Genomic DNA, 27,962 nt, shown 5'->3' with positions numbered 1-27,962 from the left:
TGATAGTAAACCAAAAACCTCTCACTAAATGAAAAAAATTCTTAGTTACTAATGAGAAGATCATTAATTGATTATTATCAAATTATATAATAATGTTGCATTTTTTTTTGTAATCCGCGAATAAGATCAGATATCCACAAATTAAAAACAAGTAGAATATAGTTAAAATTTTCTCAATCAACAAATAAAATTAAAATTAAATCTAAACCCTACTCTACTTTATCCATTACCACTCATTAAAATCGTTAGCGATAATCAACATGGCATGTTATAATACAAACCAATTATGAATGTAATATTTTAATAAAATTGATTTATGTATCAATATATAATTTTTGTTGTTAGACTTTTTAGTTATGTACCTTGAGATCTTGTGTTATATATTTCCCCTTTAGTTGGGCTTGAAGTATTTATTAATAATAATATTTCCTAAATTGTGACTATATTATTATTGCCCCACTAATTAAGTTGAATGTCAGGTTATTGTATTTCTTTTTTTTTTGACATTATTCTCTAATTTTATAGTTAATAAATTTCTATATGTATAATTTAAAATTTAAATTTATAATACTTATTTAAATAAATTAATAAATCATATTTATTTAAATAGAATAATAAATTAATTATTAAATCAATTTAAATTAGTAAATCAGTAATAAAAATTTTAATTGGGGAGTGCCTTTTACTTTTTGTTGGATCAACTATTTTTTGTTTGGACGGGTTGAATAACTAAATCCAACAAATTCTCAAACCCAAAATAAGACACATAAATTCTAATACTAGCTCCCTACCTATCCAGATGAATTGCTTTCTCTCCACTGTAACCATACTTCTATAAGAAAACACAAATAAGCACACTACTATAAAAAAAACACAACTGACGCTAAAACAAGAGACCAAATAGACCAACCAAAACTATAGGTCTGCTTCGAGGAGTAAAAGCACGAGACTAGATGCACCACGCTTCAGAGTGTGAACGAATTAGCGCGGAAAGTCGGGGGTGCTGCAACTTGGTTCTGAGCTTGAGTAGAAAACAGGATGCAACATTAGAGACCGTTGTGTAATCCAACGCTGAAGTGTCTCAGACATGGCGCCATTGATGATGGGAAGGTAAGCCCAACTTCTCATTTCTAATTATTTCTGCAATTTGTTTGGGCGGGTTAGATGGCCAATGATTGGTTAGTTAATTTTGCAATTTCAGAAAAGCCAAGGTGTGAGCTAGCATGTTCCCTTCTCGAGGAATCCAAGAAAAGCCACAGTTTAGAAGTCTCTTCTGGATAGCTTTAATGTCTTGAATTATTGGTTCTACTTCCTAAAATGTGTTTTCTTCTTTGATTGCTTGAATTAGTTGAAAGCAGTCAGATTCAATAGTTGCATTCTCAATTTTGAGATTTTCTATTAAAATGATTGCTTCTCTTATAGCAGTTGCTTCTGCAAGAATGCTGGAGTTCGTTTGTATTTTTGAAGTTGTCCCTCCCATGAGGGTTCCATTGCAATCTATGATAGCTGTTATCCACTGCTATACTTCCTGATTTTGTGTCATTGGAGAAGGCTGCATCCGTATTCAATTTGAGCCAATTTTGAGGAGGGGATCTCCAGATTATAGGTACTGTCCTTCTCCTATTTGATTTATTGGTGCTATTATTTTCCTTCTTATTTTTCTTTTCTGTTGCTTTGAAATATTCTAGTTCAAGATTTTTTGCATGGTTGATAGTAGACTTTGGATCAGGTTCTGTGTCATGAAAAATTTTTTCATTTCTTGTTTTTCAAATTGCCCACATTGTGATACCAATTCGACTCCACATTTGATTTGCTCCTATTTTACCTCCTTGGTTGCACTTTCTAAACATTTCCTGTAGCCACATCCCGACTGAGTTTACGCTTTTCTTTGTTGGTGTGCATTGAGCTTGCGAGCCAAACCATACTGCTCTTGTCCAATCACATAGAAGTAGAGCATGTTCGGTGGTTTCCTCCGCCTGCATACAAATAGGACATAGATTACTGTTAGTTATCTTTTTTTATCAAATTGGCTTTTACTAGGAGAATATTATGGATTGTTCGCCATAAGAACATCTTAATCTTTTGGGGAGTTCTCATATTCCAAATTCCTAGCCAAAGATCCTCCAAAGGTGTACTTGTTAAGGGCTTGTCTTTCGAGTATTTTTCCTCTTCTTCTTTTTTTGCTATATGATATTCAGTTTTAACAGTGTAGTTTCCATCTTGTCGGTACGGCCAAATCAATTTGTCTTGTCTTGATATTCTGCTGATTGGAGTTCTGATGATTTTTTCGGCTATGATTACGGGAAAGAAATTTTTAATTTTTGCTTGGTCCCACTCTTTTGAACTTGAGATCAAATCCTCCACTCTTAAGTCTTCATTGTTTTTTTTGTCGAGCGGTTGATTCAAACCATATATCCAGTTATCCTTCCACACTTTGACTCTTTTGCCTTGGTCTATGTTCCATTTAGCTTTGCTCTTTAATAAATCTCTATCCTGCAGAATGCTATTCCATATCAAAGACCCTCTTCGGTGACTTTGAGCTTCCCAAAACTCACAATTAGGGAAGTATAAGGCTTTTAAAAGTCTCACCCAGACAACTTCTGGATTTTTAATAATTCTCCATGCTTGCTTTGCCAGTTGTGCTGTGTTTTGGTGATGGAAGTCATTGAATCCTAATCCTCCCTCCTTTTTACTCGTGCAAAGCTTAGTCCAAGCCGTCCAGTGTATTCCTTTTTCCTTCCCTTGACCTCTCCACCAGAATTTAGCCACTTTTGCACTTAATTTATTACAGAATGATTTAGGAAACTTTAATATACTCATGGCGTACGTTGGTATCGCTTGAATGACAGCCTTGATGAGCACTTCCTTTTCCGCTTGATTTAATAGATTCTCTTTCCATCCTTCAATTTTTCCGTCCACCTTTTTCATTATCCAATCTAAGGACTTGCTTTTTTATCTTCCCCACTGAGCTGGTAACCCTAAGTACTTTTTCAGTTTGTCCCAAGTTGGAATATTGAGGATCTCCTCTATGTTGACTCTGGTTTGGATTGGGATTTGATTACCAAAGGTAATTCCAGATTTCTCCAAGTTGATCACCTGACCAGAAGTTGAGGTGTACACATTGAGTATTTGGACTAGCTGATACACTTCCTCCTCTTTAGCTCCTGAAAGAATGATGCAGACATCAGCAAATAGTAAATGTGTAATGATAGGAACATTCAGGACTAGTTTGACCCCAGATATCATATTACTATTAAGCGCTTTATCCATTAAGATAGTAAAAACTTCTGCAGCAATGATAAATAGATAAGGTGAAAGAGGATCTTCCTGTCTAAGACCTCTCTGCGTGATTATCTGTCTAAATAGAATTCCATTAATTTTGAACCTGTATGTCACACTTTTGATACACTTCATGGTAAGCTTAACCCATTTTTGGTAGAATCCTAACGCCTTGAGAACTTCTTCAATAAAAGTCCATTCCATCCTATCATAAGCTTTGTTCATATCCAGCTTGATGGCTAAATCTTGTGAGGAGTCTTTTCCTGTATTAGTGATCCTGTGCAAAGCTTCTTGAACGATGATGATGTTATCTTGAATCATTCTTCCATTAACAAACGCGTTCTGAATGGGAGAAACGACCTTGTCCATGATGCTTCTGAGCCTCGCCACCTTAACTTTAGAGATGATTTTGTAGATATAGTTGCAACAACTTATGGGTCTCAAATGATTAAGCGTTTTCGCTTGCTTAATTTTGGGGATAAGAACAACTTGTGTTTCATTTATCTTCTTGGGAATGTGGCCCTTTTCAAAGAAATCTTTAACCACTGCACACACATCTTTTTGAATAGTAATCCAGTGCTTCTGGTAGAACTGGCCACTAAGTCCATCAGGTCCAGGTGCTCTTGTACCATCCATACCAAAGACTGCTTGCTTTATTTCCTCTTCTGTTACTTCCTTCAAGAGATCATTGTTCATAGACTCAGTCACTCTCTTGGAAATTTCGTTGATACAATCCTGCAGGTTGGTGCTTTCTTTTGATGTGAATAGGCTCATGTAATACTCTTCTATTAATCTCAAAATATCTTCTTGTTTTTGAATTCAATTTCCTTCATTGTTTCACAGCCTATCAATTCGATTCCTGTCCCTCCTTTGTAAGGTAGAAGCATGAAAGAATGTCGTATTTCGATCTCCCCAATTGAGCCATTTGATTCTAGCCCTTTGAGTCCAATATTTTTCTTCTTGACTCCATAGCTTTTTTATTTTCTCCTTTGCCTCCTTGATAAGAATTTGCTGATGTGGGTTGTGAAGAGAATTTTGAAGTGACTGAATCTTAGATTGCCACCATGCGATATCCTTATCAGCCCTTTTGAAGTTAGTCCTATTCCACTCCTTAAGGACCTTGATGCAATTCTTTGTTTTTTCTAACAAATTTTTCCAATCATCTCCATTGTTGTTTCCTTCATTCCATCTTTTCTTGATTACTTTCTTGCAATCTTCTCTGTCATCCCAATACGATTCATATCTAAAGAGTCCTGGAATTTTTTGGTTCGGCCTCATGTCCAGAATAAGGGGGCAGTGATCCGATAAAATGGCCGGTAGAGCTGTGAGTCTGGCATGATTAAACATTTGTCTCCACTTTCAATTAACTATAGCCCTATCTATCCTTTCTCTTGTTACGACACTATCTCTTGGGTTGCTGAACCAAGTGAATTTACTCCCTTTTAGCTCCAAATCCATGAGATTTTTTTTGTTCACCAAGTCTCTGAATTCCTCTATTTGGATTGGCGGCTTCGGGTGTTTTTCAACTTTTTCATCTTGATTGAGAATATCGTTGAAGTCCCCAATGAAACAACTCGGCTCATTTACCATGTCCTTTGACTCACCTAATACTTGCCAAGTTCTTCTTCTATGCTTGAAAATTGGATTGCCATAAACAAAACAACACTTCCAATCAGGATCATTTTTACTCTTTATATCTACAAGAATGAAATTTTGACACCATAAGTAGACATAAATATTAACTTTTTCATTCCATAACAAACATAGACCTCGGGACAAGTCCCGGGATTCTACACAAAAGACATTTTTAAACTGAAACTTTCTTGCAATTTTTTTTAATTTTTCCTCCTTAGCTCTAGTTTCCATAAGGTATAATATGGCGGGCCTGTGCTTACTGCACAGGTTTTTCAATTCGGAAGCTGTCGCGGCTGTCGCCACACCGTGACAGTTCCAACTTAGAATAATCATGGCTGAGGTGGGGGCATGATTAGACCCGCCTCCTCAGCCGTAGTTGCTATTCCTTGCTCTGCCCTAGGTCTGCTGCTTCCTTCCTGAACAATATGGTTCTTGTTCCTTTTGTTGTTCCTTGATTCCCGATCTCCTTCCCCGCTGAACTCTGTGATGTTCCTTCTTCCACTTTCATCTCTCTTCCTTTTGATTTTCAGGTTATATTGCATCCCTATGCTCAAGACTTCTTCCCATATCTTCAAGTTGTTGTTGAGTTGATTGTTTGCCTTTGATTCTTCTGCTTCTTCATCTAAAGCCAATTCAACATAATAAATCTGCCCTTTTTCATTCTTGTAAGATTGTTTCTCCTTGCGTTTTTCAGTATCGATCTATTTCTCCACTTCTTCTCTCATGGCCCATTTTAGTCCAAGTTCAGTTTTCCTTTCTACATCTTCTGAATGTTGCTTCCATGATTCTTGTTGATTTTTTAGTAGATCGGCTTGGTTAACATTTTCTTAAGGAAGAAACCGTGTGTTGTGGCCCACTGAGTTGGTTGGTTTTGCTTGTAGTCCACTTGGGGGCATTTTGGTTGAGCCCATTTCATTTGCCTTCTGGAGGTTGATAAATTCTTGTTGGGCTTGCTTTTTTATTGTATTCTCTTCTCTAGATAGACCATCTTTGGGCTTGACCCAATTAGATGGCCCAATATTAGAATTAGCTCCTTTTATCTTTTCTTCCTCAGCACCACCCATTTTCTCTTTTTGTGTGACTTCTTTTGTCCTTTCTACATTCCTTCCTTTTGTCTCTTTTAGGTTTTGCAGAGTTCCTCGGAGAACGTTGAGAAGGCACATTTCTCTAAGTTCTGAGCCACTTCCTTGTACCAGTGGGCTTACTTCCTTGTCTTCTTCCATCTTTTCGCCGCCAATCTTCTTCCCTTCTCGTAATCTTTCTTTTCCCGATGAGATCTCTATATCTGGGATGTCTAATATCTGCTGGTCCTTAGGTTCGTCTTCTGAGCTTTGACTATCTCCACCTTCCTTATCTCTCGTGTGGTGTTCACGCGCCTCCTCTTATTCCTTGAGCTGTTGTTCCCATTTGTCTTCATCTTCTTCTGTTTTTAGCGATCTCGCCCTTTCAGTTGCTAACTTATTGTTGTATCTGGGTTTTGTTGGATCCTAGCATGCCATGACTATTGGCTTGCTGCAACTTTTCTTTTCATGCCCGATGATTTCGCATTTGAGTCAAAAGCAATCTTGGAGCCTCTCATATTTGAAGCTGATCCATATCTTGGCTTTGTTGTCCCTGTTGAGCCAAAATCCTGTCTGGAGTGGCTGTGTTATATTGATGGCAGCTCTGAAGCATAGGAAGTCTATTTTCAGGGTTCCATTCTTAATAGGATCCTCCACTTCTCCCACTATTCCTATAAAATTTTCGATTGTCTTTGCCGTTTCTTTATTTAGATGCTCAATTGGAAGGCCATGAGTTTGAATCCAGAACTCCATGTGGTCATGGCTCACATCAAGAATAGATTCTCTGTGCAACCGTTGTTGAAGATTCATCAGATTACCTCTTATGTTCCATGGACCATTGTTGAGAAATCTTTTTCCTAATCTGCTGTCCTTAAAACTAATGAGAACTTTGTTCCTCTTTACTTCTGAGATTGAGACATCGCTGGGTTACCCCACATGCCCAAAATAGAGTTTTTGATGGCTCTAAACTTGAGGTCTCTGTCTGTGATGATTCTGCCAACCAGATTGAAACAATTCAACTTAAACCCGGGACTTGGTTGTGTGCTCAGGGTGATGGTGGTGCCTTCTTTGGGTTCAGTGCCCATGTTTGGTCTGACCATAATGAAAGGTTATGTAGATTAGAAGAGAGAATGCTATGAGTGACGGTTATTCCTAGTGTTTAGAGTTGAGATATTATGCGTTTAATGCTATTAGATTGACATCTACTTCAAACAATAATATAATGCTTGACCATTGTTTATATACGACAGGTAAACCAACATGAGCAAGGTCTTGTGGTGTTTGAAGGTCAGGTGGCCATGATAGGTAAGATGGTTATAGACAAGGACAAGTTTTGGGTTTGAGATTAATTTTTGTGGAGGTGAATATCTGAAAATGTGATTTGAATTGGTTATATAGCTGGTGATTGTTGAGACAGTTTGGTTTAGATTACATTATATAGAACAATGATTCAGAAAACAGAACTCAGTGTTCTGAGATACTCTCCTCATGATAGAAAACCCTCTCCTAACGAGAGAAAAAGCTTGTTTTGGATCAACTATTTTAAAAGTGCTTGTGAAAATACTAATAGAGTTTTTGGGCTTATACTATTGGGCCCTTCAACCTGTATTGATAATTGTGACCAAAACCCAGTTAGGTTCATCTGTACCAGAAATAGCTTGAATAATGTTAAGTTTTGTTCTCCGTCCAAAAAAAAAATGTTAAGTTTTGTTCATGTTCACTCAATTTATTTATTTATTTCATGATTAATGCTTTGTTGGCTATTAGAATTTTTGGTGAATAATATAATTAGATAAAAAATAAATTTTTTTATTAAATATAAAAAGAATATGTATATTAAACATTATGAACAATAGATACGTCGGATATTCAATTTATTAGGTGTGCGGATGGTTATCTAAATATTAAAGTTTAGAAGGTAATTTGGGAGTGGATTATTTTTTTATTTTATTGGGTCAATTTTAGAACCAATTGTTCATATTGCTTAGAAAAGTCATTGTATACCTAACAAAACCGTAGTAATAATGATAATAGTTAGTCAAAGTTTTATTTTATAGTAACAAGAATGGATTTGGATTTTTTAAAGTTTGAATTTTACTTTAAAGAGTAAAGTATGATCTCTTATCATTTATTTTATAGGTGGGACCAAAAATAAATATGAGAGAAAAATCATTTAAGGATAGAAGATCACATTTTATTCTCCAAAGTACAAATTTAAAATTTAGAAGATTCAAATTTAACAAGAATATATAGTTAGGGTTTAGTGAAAAAGATTGTGCCACTAGGCCAGTATGCAGTTATTATCATTGTGACAAAAGTGCCCCTTAGCTTAGCTTGTGTTTTCCTATATCACTGTCAAAAATGGTCCTCTCATAAATGTTGCTTTCTTTTGGGAAAAAATGCTTTGATAAACAGCATTATTACTCCTCTTAATTATGAAAGTCGTCTTAGTACTACTTTTAAAATAGAGAAGGGTCAGCTTATACGATAAGTGTGGCACAAAACGAACGCTTCAAGCCATTTAACACCACATTCTTTTCAAGTAGCTTATCCAAATAAACTATATTGGTTGACACCTTGACTTGAAGGACCACAGGGTCACATCTGCATGCGTCTCTTCTTTAATTGAATAGAATCAAACCCATGAATTATAATTAAATCTATATCAATTGCTGAATGACTATATATAATAACCGACGAACTTTAAAAATTGGGTAATACTCATAATATCTCCGATCTTCCAATATACTTATATACATGCATCAAGCTATAATAAAATATCAGTTGTCTATTTAACTTTGGCTCATTACATGTGTCCTGTAACATTATACACATAGGGCCAAAAACATTTCTGTCACCAAGATAACTTAATAAGCATAAACGGATGGTTTGCTAGCTATTGGTAATTAACTAACCTATGAGCATGCGTATGCATAATATATAATTTAGTAATTTACATTCTCTACTGGCAAAGTGGCAAGATTTGTTACTTAACATTAATATATATGTGTAATATCTAATTTTATATGTATATTTATATATATGCACCCACCACTCACTTCGAAATGATTTACAAAGGGAAAAGTGACCTGTGAAAATTTGCTTTCTTAAACAATACATTTCAATAATTATAAGATAAAAGTTTCATGTTTTGTTTTATATATAAGTAACGTCATGATGATGAAAGTTAAGATATTTTATAAATTAAATAATATGCCCAAGTTAAGAAGATAATTAAACCAAAAGGCGTCAGAATTAAAAATACTAATTCAATGGAAGCAATAAATAATACATCCTTAAATTTAACGTTATTGTATTTCCAACCCCGCAGTGGGAAGAGATTTTTTGCGATATACTACTATTAATTAAGAGTAGGAGGCTATTGTGTTCGTAGTGGAAAGAGATATTTGTGAGTATTAACTGAATATTAAAAGTGATACATACATGTTAAGAATTAGTTGTAATATATGAGTTTAATTTTAATGGATGGATTATCATATAATTATATCCTTTTTTTGGATGATTATATATATATGCAGTTAATATAAAAAATAATTAATTTTATTAATATAACATTACGTAATTAAATATATATGTAAAATTTTTTTACATTAATAATGTGTTAAAATTAAATTATATATATTTGATATATTATATATAAATATAGTTGATTTCATATATAACTTTTTACGTAATATGAGCAAATAATATATTATTGCGAAAGAATTATTGCTGATATATATAGGGACAACAAAAATCATATAAATTAAAGGAGAGGAAATTTTTAAATTTGTTCATTATCATATGAGGAAAATAATAATAGCAAACCATTATTTTCTAAAGTAATTCATGTTTCTTTTCATTGACACCGTATATATAGTTATTCTCTTATTAAAAATAACCGGAATCAAATATTTGAAATTTATAAAAAAAAAGAAATATAAGGCTTTTAAAATTATATTATTTTTTATAGATGAAGTTCACCTCAATTATATATATATCATTAGTTAAAAGAATAAAGATAGTATTTCTTAGCTTCAATCGAAATGTTGGTGAGAGACAAATGTTTTAAGTTCAACTTTTAAGCAAGCTAAAATCCTAAAAGTAGACAACCTAATTAATACGCATATGGTACTTAGATTGAATGAATCTATGTCCGTTTTTGTTCTAGAGAGCGAGAGAGAGAGATTAGAGAGAAAGCTAAGGGGGTTATTGGGGGGATGCATGGGGGAGTGATGGTTCATCCATTGAATAAGTGAATCAAGTGGCTTCTTGATTTGTCTTTTCAAACTCCCAAAGAATAATATGTATATTGAATTATACAATATTTAATTTCTAACAACGTAATTAGATATATAAATACCTATCAAGCGCAATTAATAATAAATTATGAGAAAATTTTATATTAGCTATAGCAATTTTTAGTATTTTTATCATTATTTAATTAATAAAAATACTAAATTGTCTTTAACAAATAAATTTTATTAATTTATATTTATAAATTCTGAAACATAAAACTGTATTAATTTAGGTGTAAAAATTTTGTCAAATATAAATTTAAACTATATACTTTTTGTATGTAAAATTTTTATAAAAATGAGTGTATATAAATTATTATTGGTCAAAACAAAAAATAATAATATTTACCGACTATATTACATTACTCATAAATTATAACTATATATATAGTTATTGTTTTTTTCTTAACTTTGTTTTTCTCTCCTTCAAGATTAGTATTATCTTTTTTTTATGTTTTGTTAAAATGTTTCATTATTTCATGTTCTGCTAAGGATTTTAATGGTACATTCTATATTTAATCTCTTTTGTGAATGAGTTTTTCCTTAAAAGACAGAAACTAAAATTAAAATAATTTGTGGCTGCCATTTTCGCATCCTTGCGCCCCTACCATGTTTGTCCCGTTTGTAATTGTAACATGGCAATAAGTTCATTATTTGTTATACATCTTGTAACTGTCCCTAAACAGAGGCAAGCACTGAAGCACCCTCCTCGAATTAAAACAACTTGTCATATAAAAAAAATTAACTAATAATATATACACTAAGGTCTAATCATGTACTTATCTCACCTAAGACCAGACATGAGATTCTAAACTTGCCAAACCTTATCTCCATTAAATAAGATTATTTGAGTGGAATACCCCACACTCACAAACTTTAACTTGTTTTTCTATTGGTTAAATTTGGTTTGCACATGAAGTATCCCCAGGCCAGTTAGTGAGGCTCTGATTGTGTAAGCCAATGTCAAGTTAGTGTTGATAATTGGATCTTTTAGAGTAAAAGACAAATAGGTCCCTAATCTTTTAAAACGGGAATATTTTCGTCCCTCAAGATTGGAAAATACATTTCGATCCCCCACGTTTTAAAACGGCCGACAATTATACCCTTTCGTCCGCTTTGGGCCGAAAAGGGCAACGGAGCCAGCTGACATGGAGGGGCAGTGAATGACGTGGACGTTACACTTGCTGAGGTGGATTGGGACGATTTTTTAGTGGACAAATTTGTTCCTTAAGTGCCAAACAATGCCGTTTCCACCAGTGAGTCCTATTTCATCCAAATGCAAGGGGGAAGTCATGGTCGTTGCTTGTGCGATCGTCCATGATGAGTGAGGGGGGTTCTTCATGCACAAGAGCTGGATGGGGATCTTCAGGCACTGTGGTAGGAGGTTGTGATCGAGATGGAGTTGCGCTGAAGTGCTTCTGCGGCGTTTATGCCATTCTTTACAAGTCAAGAACAGCATCTAATCCCAATAGGATGTTTCTCGGGTGTCCATTTTTCAAGGTGAGCGATTATTTTGATAGTAGTTGGATGAGAGTATTCTGTGTCTAATTATGGCGTTATCTGAAAAATTGCTCCAGGTTAAAGAACGGTGTTGTCGAAACTTTGTCTGGTTTGATGAACACCTGAAAAAAATTAGGGCCATGGAGTCTGAAGCATTGGGTGCTGTGGATGATGTTGGAGGTGTAGACGTTGAAGATCATGTGGTGCGAAGTCAGGAATTGGAAAAAAATTCAACTGGTGCGAAGTCAGGAACTGGAGAAAAAAATGAAAGAGTTGGAGAGAAAACTGTTATGTATGGAGAAGGAGAAAAAAATGAGTATGTGGCATATTGTTTTGATTAGTGTAGTTTTTGTTGTTGCTGTATGTTTCTTAAAGTGGTGAGGATGATGAATTGATGTACAATATTGATGATGTAATGAAAATTGCTATTGTTGGCTATTCAATGAAAATTGCCATTGTTGAAAAAGAAAAAAATTTACTATGAATCAACTATTATATAAGCTAGTAATTCTGCGTAGATTATGACCAAAATATAAACAACAATGTATCTGTCTTAATCCAAAACATAACAGCATAGGTTTGCCACAAAATAACAAAACATGTGGTTGGCATATAAACAAGTTTGCCAAACTACATAAGTAGACAGTGTTGTTTAATTCATACTAAAGACTATGACAAAAAAACATAAATTCATTCAGTAGTGTTCAGTTCTTCTGATTGTTGGATTCAGGAGTTGGGATGAAATTCATTCTTATGGCCTCACTGCCAGCGACTTTCAAGGTCTCCTCTGATGTAGCGACACTGGCACTGGTGCTTTGAGTCTGGGTTGTATCTGGGGTTGGAGTTGGTGTTGGATTTGAAGGTGTATTTGAACTTGTTCGGGGCCTTCTGATTGTCTGCTTGGGTCTGAATGTAGAGGCAGCAGCTGGAATTTTGGGTTGCCCCATTCTTGGCAGCTAAGATGGAGGCCTGAATGGAGGTTGGACTAGAGCAGATGGTGTTGTTGTTGCAGTATTTTGGCTGATAACATGATTCTGCAAAAGTAACCGAATTATTCAGTTGTTCAAATGCATGGAGAAGAGTAAAGTGATTGGCATTATGAGTGTATTATTTAGGAGTGGGGGGGAGGCTTACTGGAGACTTCTCTTGCACAGCAATATTCTCAGCCAAACTTTCAGTTTGTGTCTGGCTTTGATCCTATGCAACATAGATCCAGCAACCAAACAACATGGACAAATTAGTCCTTAAAAAAGTTATAATGACATCGTAACCACTGACAAAATTTAAAATGTACAGATCGATCCTAAAGCATAGCAGAGATACCTCTAGTTGAGGGGCTGATTGTGAAAGGGGCAGCAGCACCAAGGGTTGTGTGTTTGCATCAGTCTTCTTAGCTTTTTTCTTTTTTGGTTTCCAGTTTGGGTTGCTAGGTGCTGTCTTACAGGTCTTATAGTTATGGCCTTTCTTATTGCACTTGTTGCATGTCACTTGAAAGCTTCTCTTAAGCTTGTCACCCTGAACTTGAGCTTCAGCAGGATCCTTGTTGCGGGTCACTTGATGGGTGGTGGAGCAGGCCTCAGCTGGTCAGTGGTTACCCAAAATTCCTCACTTGAAACTGGTTTTATGCAATGTGCATATGTCTTGTGAATAGATTCCATACATAACCAGGGATTTACATAATCATCTACCTGGTCATGCCTCTTTCTAATTGCAGCAGTACCGTGAATACATGGCATACCTGAATCAAAATCACATACCATATTACCTAGCATTATATTAGATCAGACCTAAAATCATTCAGAACTTATTTTCTACCCTTATATTAGATCAGCCTTAAAATCATTCAAAACATATTACCTAGTATTATATTAGATCAGCCCTAAAGAAAATCATTCAGAACATATTATATACCACTATATTAGATCAGCCTTAAAATCATTCAAAACATATTACCTAAAATTATATTAGATCAGCCTTAAATAAAATCATTCAAAATTAAAGATATACCAATCAGTTGCCAAACATTGCATGAACAAATGTGTTTGATCAAATCCAATCTACTTTGGTATGCTTTCTGTTAACTTGAAATTTTTTTCGTTCGTTATCTCCCATCCACTCGGCAATCCACCTGCTGTTGGGTTTTATCTGCCTCTGCAACCTTTTCTCCTGAACGGGTGCAAGCTTTTCACTATGGTGCTTTAACAGCCTAATATGCTTGGTCATTCTTGGCATTAAGTAGCACCTAATTTCCTCACACATAGTCAAAACTGGCTTCATTCTGTACTTAACCACTTTTGCATAAATACCTCGCACATGTTGTTAGTTAGGTTATCCACCTTGGGGCCATGACTGAAAAAAGCCTTAACCCAAGTGGCTGATTCAAACCTCATCAGATACTCCCATGCCGCCTTATTCACCCCCTTCAGCTTCTCCATGGTCTGTTTGAACTCTGGTTCAGTGGTGTACCTAGCACAGTCCCATACTATGTCTCTAATGTGCATATCTTTGAACTTATTTATGAAGTTTTTCCACATGTGCATGACACAGTTCCGATGATGTGCTCTCGGCATTACCTCCTTTAAGGCTGGTAGCAGACCCTACCAACACATAATATTGCATACACATATATGCAGCAGTTTAAATTGTATTCAGTAATATGCAATAACTTCAATTGCAGACACATATATGCAGTATTCAAAATTTCATTCACTACTGTGCAGTAATATCCATTGCAAAGACATATATGCAGTAAATTCCATTTCAAACACATACATGTAGTGGTTTAATATGCTACACTAATATGCAGAAATATAATTTCTAACACATACATGCATTATATTAATATCCTACACTAATATGCAGTAACTTAACATGCTAAACTAATATGCAGTAATTTAAAAGTCTAACTTTTTGTTGGTCGGACATAAAGTTCCAACCAAATTGATGTGTATCACCCAGATCTTCCTGAAGCAAGGTGAGGAACCATTTCCATGATTCCTTCATCTCTGATCTTGCAACTCCATATGCCACTACGTAGAATTGGTTATTCGCATATTGTGCCACTGCTGATAATAGTTGGCCTCTGTGGTATGTCTTCAAAAACGCTCCATCTAGATGTATGAAAGGCCTACATCCAGCCTTAAAGCCTTGCTTACAACCCTCAAAGCAGATATATATTTTGTCAAACACAGGTATAGATTGAGGGATTGGTATCACATCTACTCTTGCAGTCGAGCCCGAATTACTCTTAATGATCTCCATGCCATAGTCCCTAAGCTTCCCATACTGTTCTTTTTCATTTCCCATAATCCTCTCTTTGGCCTCTTTCACTACCATGTAAACCATCTTCGGATGCAACACTAGATTGAACTCTTCTCTAAGAAAGTCAATTGCCTCATTTGTTGTCATATGATGTTGACTTGCCATCCTCTTCTCCACTTTCTTGCTGACCCAGTGTTGATCAGCAGCATTACTGCCCAAGTCTCTAGCACATGTATGCTCTGCCTTGTATGTCTTTACCTGATAACATAACAATGTTTGTTGTAGGATAAATGTGCTAGCCATGGACAGTTTTCACCCCTGCAGCCAACCCTCACCCTTTCTTTATCATTTTTTATCCACATCAATTCCCTCCCTTCAGAAATAAACATATCTTTTACCACTTCTTTGAACCCATCAATTGTTGCAAATTTGGTTCCAATCTCGAACCTACCCTCTCCGAACCCATACTTTTCATTAAAAAATGGAAACTCATGCATATCTCCCTCATCCTTTGAAGACACTGGTGTGTGAAGTTCCTCTGATGCATACTCATAAATCGGATCATCATCATCTGAAACCTCCTCACTCACATACAGTCCAATTGGAGGCATATTCCTGTGTTGCACAGTAGGCACAACTTCTTCAGCATGTGCAGCAGGCCTACTTCTTTGTTGATTTGCATTAGGCCCATTCCTTTTGGGCTTCGCAGCAGGCCTGGTCTTTTTGGGCTTTTCTCTTGGCCCAATTTCTTTGGGCTTGGCAGTTCCTCTGGTCCTCACAGTAGGCCCATCACCTTTGGCAGCACTACCACTTGCACTCCTTACTCCACCATTGTTTTTAACTCCACTTGACTCTGCCCCTGTCCCTTCTTTCACACTGCAATTTTCTTTGGCAGAACCTTGTCCTTTTCTTTCAGGCTTCTTTTTTTCTCATCCTTTCATCTTTCTCATCAACACTGGAACAGTCCTCATCTGAAACAGTCTCTGAGTCAGTCGTAGGAGGTTTATACATTTCATCCTCCTCACATTCTTGCCCATCGGCTTCTTTGGATGGTGTGATTGGAGCTTTCTCATGATGCTGTCCACATCAATAAGGTCATCAAACTCTTCCACCCCTGCTTCTGCCGCAGCCCCTTCTTCCACTATCTGTGGCTCATCAACGGGATGGTCGAAGTATATGTAGAATTAATCCGTGGTTGAATTCTTCATCTTGTTCTCTTGAAGTTCATTGATGCCTGCATCTCCTCTCAGAATGTGCAGTCCAGCCTCAAGATCACTGCTAGTTGAGTCAAACCAATACACAGCCCTATATGAAGCATACCCCAAACCCTTGAACAATGTCACCAAATTCCCAAAATTCACGAAGTCTAAGTCCATCTTCTGAAATTTATCAACTTTTCCACCTATATACTCAAGGGTTCCACTGGGTTTTCTACCAAAACGGCCTCCGTGGTGAAAAACAGGTACCACAAACATATCATCCATCTGCATTGTGCACAAGTACATAAATCAGACCCTAAACCCTACCTAATCAGAATTTCGAAATCATTTAACTTCACATAGCTTTCCTCATTCTTTTACCCAAAAAAAAGAATGCAGTCACCCCATATCCCAACCCCATGCACTCTCAGTTAAATAACATACATACTATTCATTATCACCCTTACCTCTGTAGATGATGGCAGCTTCCTCTCCACGCAAATCTTGCCATGATCTTCAACAACAACCACGTCCACTGACCACACCACCCCTTTCAACTGGAAGTCGTTCTTTTTTTGGAGGGAGAAGGGCGTTTGTGTTCTGATAGGATTTTCGGTAATATGTGGAGTCACTCTTGGGTGTTATGGGCATTGTGAAGCTTCAAATTTGGGGGATGGTGGAAACAGCGTCGTTTGGCACTTAAGGGACGAATTTGTCCACTAAAAAATCGTCCTAATCCACCTCAGCAAGTGTAACGGCCATGTCATTCACTGTCCCTCCATGTCAGCTGGCTCCGTTGCCCTTTTTGGCCTAAAACGGACGGAAGGGTATAATTGTCAGCAGTTTTAAAACGTGGGGGATCGAAATGTATTTTCCAATCTTGAGGGACGAAAATGTCTCCGTTTTAAAAGGTTAGGGACCTATTTGTCTTTTACTCGATCTTTTAAATATGGGTTAAGTGTGATTTTAGTTCTTAAAGTATAGGTCGAAAATTTTTTTATTTTAAATTTTTTTTATACAAAATTATCCTTAAAGTTTAACTTAATTTTAAATCGTCACTTTTATCAAAATTTTAATTTTTATTACCAAATAATTATCCTTAACTAAAAAAATTATTAAAAAAAAAAGAAAGAAGACGGATGAGAAGGGAAATAGAATCACACAAGGGGGGAAGAAGAGGGGAAGAGAAGGTGGGGAGAAGGGAATCATGCGAGGGAAAAAGGGAATCTACTGGGTCGTTATTCTGCTCATCCTCCTCTCGCTGGTTACCGCTGTTCGTCACAGCTCGCCACTGCTCCTCATAGTTCGCCGCTACTTCGCGCTCTCGTTGCTGGATCTTGCCGCTACTCCTCGTTCTTGCTAAATCGCCGCTACTCTTCACTGTTAGGTTCTAATTCTGTTTTAAATTAAGTTGATTATTCTGCTTTTGTTTTTTATTTTGTTAATTAAGTTTATTATTCTACTTCTGTTTCTTTTGTTAATTGCATTGTTAGATTTGTTGATTTTGTTAATCATATTGTTGTTGTTGACTCTAATTTCATTCTGATTGATTTCATTATTCTTCTGTTTCTGTTTTGCTTTCGATTCTATTCCATTCTTCTACTTTTTTGTTTTGATTTGTTGATATCCGTAAGTTAAAATTTTGTTGTTCCTGTTGAAATTATATTGCCATTGTTGAAATTTTAGTTGAAATTCTAGTTAAAGAAGAAGAAAAATAAAAAGAGATGCTGTTGTGTGGAGAAGAAGAATTGGGTATTGCTGTAAAATGGAGAAGAAGAATCGGGTATTTTGGTAAAGAAGGAGAAGGGTAATTTAGTTCGAAAGACGATTTTAAAACTAAGTTAAACCTTATTAAGGATGATTTTGTATGGAAAAAAAATTGAAACGAAAATAATTTTCAACCTATATTTTAAAAACTAAAATCGTACTTAACCCTTTAAATATTTATTCTATTAGTTAAAATTTATTTGTTTAATGAAAAAATAATCCCGTCTATTCAAGTAACTGTTTTAATCATATATCAATAACTATTTATTTTTCTTTTAAAATTTATGTCTCTTTTGTTTTTAGACAATTATTATGATAAAAAAATACCGTTTACCCACTATTATTTACTAATTTTGCAATAATCCATAATATGTATAGAAAAAAAATGATACGTGCACGTAATCAATGTATTATTCTTATATACATTAAAAATATATTTAAAAATCATAGTATGTATACTAAAAAATTTGCATATGCATGATATAGAGATGAGGCTAGAAAAATTTGAGATAGATCTATATCTATGTGGCCAAAAGCAATTATATGGGACCTTATGAGAACTCGTGTAAGGAACATGGGCAAATGGCCTAATAATTATATTGGTACCACAACACAAGCCTCTTAACTTGTTCAAATCAAGAAGGTTACATGGCAAAACCATATAATAATAAAATATACTCACACTCCAAAAATGGGCTCAAAGACAGAGAAGAAGGGCATAACTCAACTATATAAGTTGTCTTATCTTCTAAGTTCTCTCACAATCTCACATGTCTTGTGTTGGTGGAAGGTTAAGTCATCACTTGGCTTCTTTGACGATTCTCCATGCTGGACCAGTTGGCCACCATTTTTAGTTACAGTAATCTTAAGAGAAATAATTATATTTAAACTGTTTGAGCTTATTTTTGTTGTTTTCAAACATTATTGGTTTAGTTGTTGCCTGCACTGGAAACGACGATAAAAGTTGTACATAGGATATGAATTGAAGTCATGCAACTTAATCATTGATGCCAAAATAAATTAATATATAATTATAACAAATAATGCCAACCACAGATTAGATTCCTCGTTAACCTATCCCTTTATTTTGGCCCCAATCAATTATTTTCCTGATACTATATGTTTATTTTATTTTAATCAAGGCGCTAAATTGATGTACACACAAAAATTAATAGTTGATCGCGTTATTATTATATATAATACAAGTTAAAATATAAAAAAATTTTAAAAAATAAAATATATACATTAAAAATAATATATATATATATGATGATGATGAATGATTTTTAGTATGTATGTATTAAATATTTTTTAAAATATAAAATATTCTCACATTTTATTTTGGATGCATACTACTTATATCTTCTTTAATTTGTGTAATATGAAAAACGTTTGAGAGGTCTAATTGAAAAATCTTTTTTTTTTTGTGTTATAAAACTGATATTTATCAAAATTTTATTTATTTTGTTAATATGTATTTTTCTGTGATTATCATCAATTTTTTTATTCTTTTTTATTTATATAACTACTGAATTACAATATTATTAAATCATCAGTTGTAATAAAATATTTAAAAAAGAGAGTAATATTTATTGTTTTTATATAATTATGTTTAAAATTTCAGGTTATCCTAATTCCTAAATGTATATGAAAAAGATAAAGTAATAGTTTCATCACTTTTATGCACAGAACAAAAACTATTAAATTGGGTGAAAACTCAGTAAAATTAGTCAAATAATATAACGATTCTCAGTTATCAACTTCACGTGAAGTCGACTGCATCTTATTGTGAGTTTGAATATGTTAAAAAAACATATTTTTAGTATTAAAAACTATATTTTGAATCCCTATTTTTAGTATTAAAAAAAACATAATACACTAATTAAATATAAGAAAAATATGTTAAATATAAGACAGTCATTAGGCATTTATATTTGTTCAAATAACTATATGAAATAAGAAAAATATGTTAAATCTTTTGAAAAATAATTAAACTCAAAGGCTTAGATGTTTAGTTTAATTGCTTAAATACAATGCCTCCTCTTTTCATCATTGGCCATTCATACACATCACGGGCGGAGCCACGTGATAGAAAATGGAGTGATACTCCTAATTTTAATTTTTTTATATGTATAAATTTTAGTTTAATTTTTTTAAAATTTTATTTTAGTCTTAATTTATTGTATAAATACTTTTGACCCTTTAATATTTTATCTAATTCCGCTTTTGATAGACATGACGATCGATGACTTAAATCGATTTTCCTCCCACCTTTTTTATCTAACTTCTTTCCTTAAAATTCGAATAAGGCACACTACTAAATATGTAACTACATCTTGATATGAAATATGTACTCAATAGTGTTTTGGTTCACAAAAACATGACTAATGAATGATTGAGGAGGCAGCAGTCGGTGGACCTTGACAAATAGAAGGGCATGGATAGGGATGTATTCATGTATACATCACTCATAAACAAAAACATTGCTCAATTTGGGTGGCAGGTGCTTATTAAGGGTTGAGAAAATTAAATCATTCTAAACGCGGTTGTCGTCTGGTCCGGTGTCACATTTGAATAATTTGTTGCTAGGTCTATTGTTTCCCACGTTTTAGGAAAAACCCTTCCCATATTATTAATTTATATTAATATTAATCTCACTCTATAAACATACATAAACTATAAACTCTAAAAAAAAAATCATTAAGTTTGGTTTGGTAGACATTCATGTATACAACTAGAATCATTAGGCATCCGTTTTACACGTGAATTGAATTTATGAATTTGGTAAAACTAGATAAATTATCAAGATTTCGGAGTGTTTAATTTAGGGTTAAATACAAAAAAAAAAATCCATGGAGTTAAGTATTATTCATGTTAAATTGTTACACATGTAAAAACCGTGGAATGACAAGAAAACCAAACAACTAGGCCATGCTCCAAGGACTCCGTCTCCGGCCGGCACGGAGACAGCCAAGTTGGCCTCACTCTCCACTCTCCGCTCTCCACAACACTCCACGTCCAACTTCCTTCCAGTTTCTTAACGTCCTTAAACTGTTACTAATAATATAATAATAATTGCCACACACGTGTCCACCCAAAATTAAACATGACCGGAAAACTCTCCCGTCCCAATCCAAATCCGCATTACGCGCCCCTCCACCAAAACCGGTTTCACTAACCCTTATTCCCAGTCTCCCACCATAACCGGCTACCCCGTTACTAACAACTTCTAACTAAACTAGCTCCTTTTCTTTCTTTTTAATTTATAATAATTATAATTATTCGGCATATAAATTGGGAGAGAGCGAGCTGCTTGGTTCTTCATAACAACAATCATTCCCATTTAACATTTGGATCCGTTCGCTGCCCGGCGTAATTACAATTGTACCCTTACATGTTATGATATCTCCGGGTCGGCGTGCACCACAGAGCCGAAGCTCTTCCATAGCTCTCGGCTTCCCATGCCTCAGATACGTTAGGTACCGCCGTCTGAGGTAATCCAATTATCCAAAAAAAAAACACCAAATAGCCCTCTCTTTTAATTTGTGTATATATATTCCCTTCTTCTTTCTTTGAGGGGCTGTGATTCGATACGGTAACCACCATGCCGAGTCACAAGAGCAACCGTAGTGGCCAGATCGACACTCACCGGAAGAATAGGTTGTCCAATAAATCCTCATCGTTCCACAGCCACAACGCCATGACTCAAGCCGCCGCCGAACTCCGCCGCCCGAGGACCTTGCCGGACCTAATTTCATACCGGAACGCTGCTGTGGTGTCACCGGAGGTTACGCCGCGTCAACCGCCGAAGATTCTCCTCAAGGTGACGTTGCTAGGGAGCGTGGCGCCGGTTCAGCTCCTTATGAGGCCAGAATCCACCGTCGGCGATCTGATATCCGCTGCTGTCCGCCAGTTCGTGAAGGAAGGCCGCCGTCCGGTCCTGCCGACCGATGAACCATCCGGCTTCGACCTTCATTACTCTCAGTTTAGCTTAGAAAGTGAGCCTCATCATCAATCTTATGATTTCCATGATTAATTATATTATAATCCTTAATTAATTAGTAGTATTAGGTTAATTTGATTGATTTATTGTACTTTGGTTGGAAATTGATTTCGGTGATTTTGGTTGTTTTATGAAGGTTTGAATAGGGAGGGCAAGCTGATAGAACTTGGATCTAGGAGCTTCTTTTTGTGTCCGAGAAAGGTGACTCACGGTGGCGCTGCCGTGGAAGGAGGTGTGACGAAGACGTATGCGTCGTGCGCCGAGGAGGCCGGAAAAGTGAGGGAGGTTAACGGTGGTGGTGCCTTTGGTTGGTTCAAGCTCATGCATTTCATGCTGTGATAGACGATATGTATATGATCCTATCCGCATGAAGACATGGAAACAAAATTATATATCTATATATGAATATATTCTTGGTTAGTTGCCGTTCGGATACTTTATTGTTTTGAAAATTGATCAATCCACTACTTTTTTTTTTTGTTTCAAGAATGAATGGCAGGTTAAAAGTATTATTAGTTGCATTTACAAATGTATATAGGTCGTTATTGAGTGAGTAGAGAGTTTGAGCTTAGGTCCTGACTATGCCAATCCAAAATAGAAAAAATGTATTAGTCTTGGCACGTTTGCATATGTGATTATTTTCGGGTATATCTCATATACGCAAATTGTAAAGCAAATGTGACCAGATGGAATAGTTAGTATGATATATATTTTATTGTAATATGATATATACTTGGAAAAAAAAAAGAATATTGTAATAGTAAAATATCACATCACAGGTCAAAGAGTGTTGAACTAAATAATTTGCTTAAACAGTAAGATCTTGTTCTTATCAATGACTTTATGAAAAACTTAAGAGCTTTACTAAACAATAGCAGAATAGCTTCAGCAGTTGAGTACAAGAGGCTACACCATTCGGATAACTTAGCATATCAGGCAGAAGTAATCAAATTATAACAATTTAATGAGAGAACAACATTTTTGGATTGAATAATAAAGATATTTCCGTAAAGTCATTAAAGACATGAACAATTAAGAAGTTTTGATAATTGATACATGGAACTAGATAGTAAAGACAAAGTTAAGAATAAACAGCATAGGTGCCCAAAACTAAGATATCCATGACAAAATATAGAACAGATACTCCATTTTTTTCAGCGTGTTAAAAGAATCGAGGATTTTGTTTTTTACAAGTTTAATAATTCCTGTAATGCATGAGATAAAATAAAATATATTTATTGGGACTATTTTTTATTTCTCTAATAATTCTGATTAATCATTAATTTTTAATTTTTTATAAGTTTTATTTTATAAAAGAAATAAAATTTTATATAAAAACATTCTACGAGGTGGGAGACGCAATAGCGAAAAGCGAAAAGAATAACGAGTGATGATGCGTATGATGCGTAAGAAGGGAGAATGACAAGAGAAATAACAGTATAAAAGAAATTTTTAAGTTGAAAAAGGTTATACAAATAAATGAAAATTAAAAATTTATAATATATATAATATATGAAATGACTAAAAAATGTATATCAGATATAAATTAATAAAGATAATTAAATAAATTTATAAATTTTAAAAATTAGCTCGAATTTCTAACTACTTCGAAAACATTTATCCCCTTCCGTCTCTAAAAAAAATTTCATAATTAAATTTTTATTCGGGACAATTTTTGCAAAAATCTTCGTGCCTCAAAAAATTTCACCATTCGTATATATAATCACTTGACCAATAGAAAACTACAATAGCACCATGCTATGATAAATTTATTATTTGTAACCTATTGTTAAAAATAATTATTGGAACATGCTTATTCTTATTCTTATGGTTTGAACTTTGAAGCAAAATTAGTCAAATTTAAAATTATTATTTCAATAAAGGTTTTTGTTCCGAGATTATTAATTGAACTGCATATGGAGATTGGACATCAGGTGATGATGATCCAAGAAAATCAACAGATAAGTACATAAGTTAGTGGATGATAATTATCTAAAGTTTTTTTATTGTGTAAATAATTTCGGCATGATAGAGAGTTATTTTTTGTTTTTTGCATGGATCTAGAGTAGAATAGGTTATGGGTCAAAAACCCTGATGAGAGCCCGTATGATTGTGAATGACCCGTTTTTTCTATTGGATATCAATTTAGATTGGTTTATTGTTGGGCTTCTCAAATTATTGGGCTAGGAATATTTTTATTTTTATATTATCTACTTTACTTTTTATTTGTTTTACTCACTCCTAATTTAAAAAAAAAAAAATTCAACACAACAAATAGAGTAAAAAAAATAAAAAAATATTAAAAATTCTATTCACTATTTTACATCCGTTAAATTTTAAATATGAAAGCACTTATTACAAGATATAAAAGGATGACCATTAAATCAAGAAATTGCGAGTCTCATCCACTTTTTGTTTAGCAATCTAAAAAAATATGCAATATCAACTTAAATAATTAACTACAACTTTAACAACAATCATATTTTTATATGTTGCTTTTATTTAAAATAAAAAAGAATAAAGTCAACTATACACAAGTAATTTTAAGTAAGACATTCATAATATGCAACTAAAACAATAGTTCAACTTGTTGTCATCAAATATTACTATGATATGTGTAATTTATGTCAAGTAAACATCAATGTTATTTAAATTTCCCAAAAATCAACTTATCAAAAGTATTTAATGTCTTATAAAAATATATATGCACCTCAAACAACAACAATCAGTCAATCCGTTTTTTTTTAGTAAGTCCGATTTTTTCTTTCAAAAAGCATATTATTGTGTTGTATGTTAAATCTTATTTTTTACACCTTCCATGGATTCTCGGTAAGTTCGATTTTCTCCTTTCCTTACCGTTAATTATTTTTTCTATTTGTGATTAATTTAATGATTGGATGACAAAAATTCTGAAACTGTTTGTGATCAAGGATTGTGCTTAATTTTTAAACCCTAAATATTGAATGATTCATTTGTGGTGCATTCCATTTCTGGTATTTTTCTACAGTGACAATTCCAAAACTGTTGCTTCTAGGTTAGCAGGGCTATGTGGATGTGGTGATAAAAAAAATTCTCATGTTATCAAACAGACCACATACATTTGCCAAAAGATTCTGGAGATGCCCAAATTGAAAGGTGATGTGTGAATTGCATAAATTCTATATTTTATTTAGAAATATTCTTAATTATTAAATCTGTATTTAATTTTTATTTAAAGTTTGTTGCTAATGATTACGAGGAAAAAAAGACAACCAAAAAAGCTTACCAAATGTAAGGAGAAGCTGCGTGTAGAAAGGAAGAAATCACAATGCTTGTCGGTGCTTCTGTTGGTTGTAACTACTGTGTTGTTGGTTCATTTAGTCATGTAATGACTTGTGGATTTTGTTCTTGTTTTTTTGTACTGTTATGAGGTGCAGTAGTATACTTAGTAATAGTTGTATTTTAGTATATTATTATGGTCATGTAATCACAATATTTAGGAGCAGCATCAGGCTCTTCAATGTTTATCTCTTCAGGAGCATTCTCCATGTTCATTTTTATGAAATTATGTAAGAGACAGTAAGTAATTATGATGTGATTTTGAGTGTGGATTGAATAGAAAGAAGGATTCTGTAAAATTGTCCGTCTCCTTTTAAGGAGACCAAAACACCCTTCTATTACATTTCTAGCAGACGAGTGTTTCTTATTAAAAAATTCCTAATAGTTACGAGGTGCACGGGAACCTTAAGCCCACTCTTGCACATGATATCGCGTGCCTCTCTATATGGAGCTAAAAATCTCAAATCGTTGGTGTACTTAGCATCAACGGAAATAGATCCTTTCCATTTTTTTTGTCATTGAAAAGAATAAAATGTACTTTTTTACTTTTAATTTTACAAGTGAGACAAAAAATAAATGAGAGAGAGAATACAATAAAAGATGAGATCTTTCACTGGATACCATTCAATTTTTTTTTTCATTAAAGAGGATCCACTCCCCAACATCAACTAGGTAGTAATTACCTACGGATGAAAAAGTACTTACAACGGTGAAAAATAAAACAGTTAACACTAAAATAATGCTTCTCTCCCAAGTGGATTTGTGGTTATTATTTGAAGTCTCAAAGGTTGACCTCTTTTTTTTTTTTTCTTAAGTACAAGTATCTACAAATTAAAATATTAAGCATCAACATGTCAAATTGTTGTCTCATGATGCAATAATATTGAAGCATCAAAGTAATCAGTTCAGATCGGTCTATCTATACCTAAAAATGACAAATAATAGATTGGTTTAAATTTACATGACCAAAGGCAGAATTTCGATATGCAGAACTCCACGAATATTATTTGTGTTTATCTCTAAAAAATAAATAGAAATAATATGATGAGTGAAAAGACATAGAAAAGAAAGATTGGTGTGCCTAATTTATTTTTTATGACAATTTTTGAATATTTAATAATTATTTATTTTTATACTTTTAAAATTAAATATTAATTTTTAATCCTTTTTAATAAGTTAGGCAAACACTTTTAGGCACCATAACAATTATCTTGTTGAATCCTAACAAAGCTATTAAAATGCCTTGTGCAGTTATTAAGATATAACCATGGAATAATAATCATAATAATAAAAAAAATCTGGTGTATTTTCATACTAGTAGAAGATCCGTGTAACGTACGGGTTAAAAATTTCTGTTCTTTTTTTTGGATTTGTTTTTTTAGTGTTTTTGAATTGTCACTTTTTACGTTAATAAAAAGTATTTCTGTTATTCAATTTTTAACTAAATGTAACAAATTTATTTAATCTATCACCACTCAATACATAAGTATTTTTTCTAATTCTTCATTGTTTGCATAAGTATCATTATTTTTCAAAACATTAATTTTGATGAACATATTTTAAAATTGGCTATAGAAATCTTGTCTCACAAAACATTGTATCTTGTTCAATTTCATAAATTATGCAACAATAAATACAACTTAAAAATATAAACAATACAATTAAGAAGATAAACACAAATAAGAACCAAAACCAATATAATTAAAGAAAATTTCATACACATACGCAAGTTGCTAATTTATTGACCTAAGATCTCAAATGCAAGAAATTCTCCTAACACAACCAACTCCATCAATTCCAGTAACTCAACTGCAAACAACACTTTGAAATCAGTGTACTCGTATACCGATATAAAAAGGAAAAAAGAATAGTTAATTCATATATACAAGAAAGATATCTGAAAAAATCCTAATAAATTACAAATGATCAGATATAGTTAATATAAGACCAAAGAAAAAGGACAAAATATTTACCTTAATTTTTTGGGAGAACTGCTTCTCCCAAACCACCTATTCCGCAAGTCATACACTAAAAATTCTTAATTAGAACATAAACTCCACTCTTTACTAATAAAATTACAACTGAAATTGTAGGTTACTCAAATAAAAGGAAACATTTGAATTTAGAACTTCAACAAGTAAAATGTTAACAGAATGTCTAAGTCCAGCCAACTTATAACAACCCAATTTAAGAAAACTACAACACCATATCTTTAACACAAAGAAACTAAATCACACATTGTAACTAAACATTCTAGGCAAATCACATTAGCAACAATTGAACCTGATCCTAAATATTCATAGATGATTATGCCTCCTCATTATCATTCCAAATTTTATCTATACTCCTAGAAAATGCATCTTCAAGTTTTTGTTTTGTAGATCTTGGTGTATCACGGTATGGGAATGACAATCTCTTATTGCAAACAATTTCATTCACCACACGAACAGATTTGTGCTAAGAAATAAGACAACAAAAATGAAATCTATTTAATTTACTGAAATTTAATAAAAGAAGAAATACTTAAGTAATAAAGAACCAGCTCTACAAAAAATGTGATATCAAGGAATAATGGTCAGAAATACAACATTGAGATGAACACTTACAGCAGGTAATACTGAAACAGAAATATGTGAAACAT

The 27,962-nt window shown here is 33.8% G+C and overlaps 1 protein-coding gene and 2 long non-coding RNA genes across 6 annotated transcripts; all 3 read left to right on the top strand.

Annotated features, from left to right (window-relative positions):
- The first annotated feature begins 754 nt into the window (after positions 1-754).
- LOC112706872 (uncharacterized) lies at positions 755-7,583 on the top strand. 4 transcript variants are annotated; one of them, XR_011864750.1, is made up of 4 exons: positions 755-1,110; positions 1,202-1,302; positions 1,426-1,606; positions 7,226-7,583. It is a non-coding gene; the product is annotated as an uncharacterized lncRNA (long non-coding RNA). The 4 variants fall into 4 exon arrangements; XR_011864751.1 differs by having other exon boundaries at positions 798-1,110; positions 1,202-1,258; XR_011864749.1 differs by having other exon boundaries at positions 798-1,110; positions 1,202-1,266.
- Positions 6,019-6,813, top strand: LOC140174827 (uncharacterized). Its single transcript, XR_011864753.1, has 2 exons — positions 6,019-6,229; positions 6,406-6,813. It is a non-coding gene; the product is annotated as an uncharacterized lncRNA (long non-coding RNA).
- Positions 7,584-20,629: 13,046 nt separating the features above from the next.
- LOC112706871 (uncharacterized protein At4g22758) lies at positions 20,630-22,803 on the top strand. Its single transcript, XM_025758392.3, has 2 exons — positions 20,630-21,998; positions 22,140-22,803. The coding sequence occupies exons 1-2, from the start codon at positions 21,605-21,607 to the stop codon at positions 22,340-22,342; spliced, it is 597 nt and encodes a 198-aa protein (XP_025614177.1). The 5' UTR covers positions 20,630-21,604; the 3' UTR covers positions 22,343-22,803.
- The last annotated feature ends 5,159 nt before the right edge of the window (positions 22,804-27,962 follow it).

This window comes from Arachis hypogaea, chromosome 8, assembly GCF_003086295.3.
Source record: "Arachis hypogaea cultivar Tifrunner chromosome 8, arahy.Tifrunner.gnm2.J5K5, whole genome shotgun sequence".
NCBI lineage: Eukaryota > Viridiplantae > Streptophyta > Magnoliopsida > Fabales > Fabaceae > Arachis > Arachis hypogaea.
Note: the sequence above shows the minus strand (reverse complement) of the source record. Positions and strands in the feature narration are given on the sequence as shown.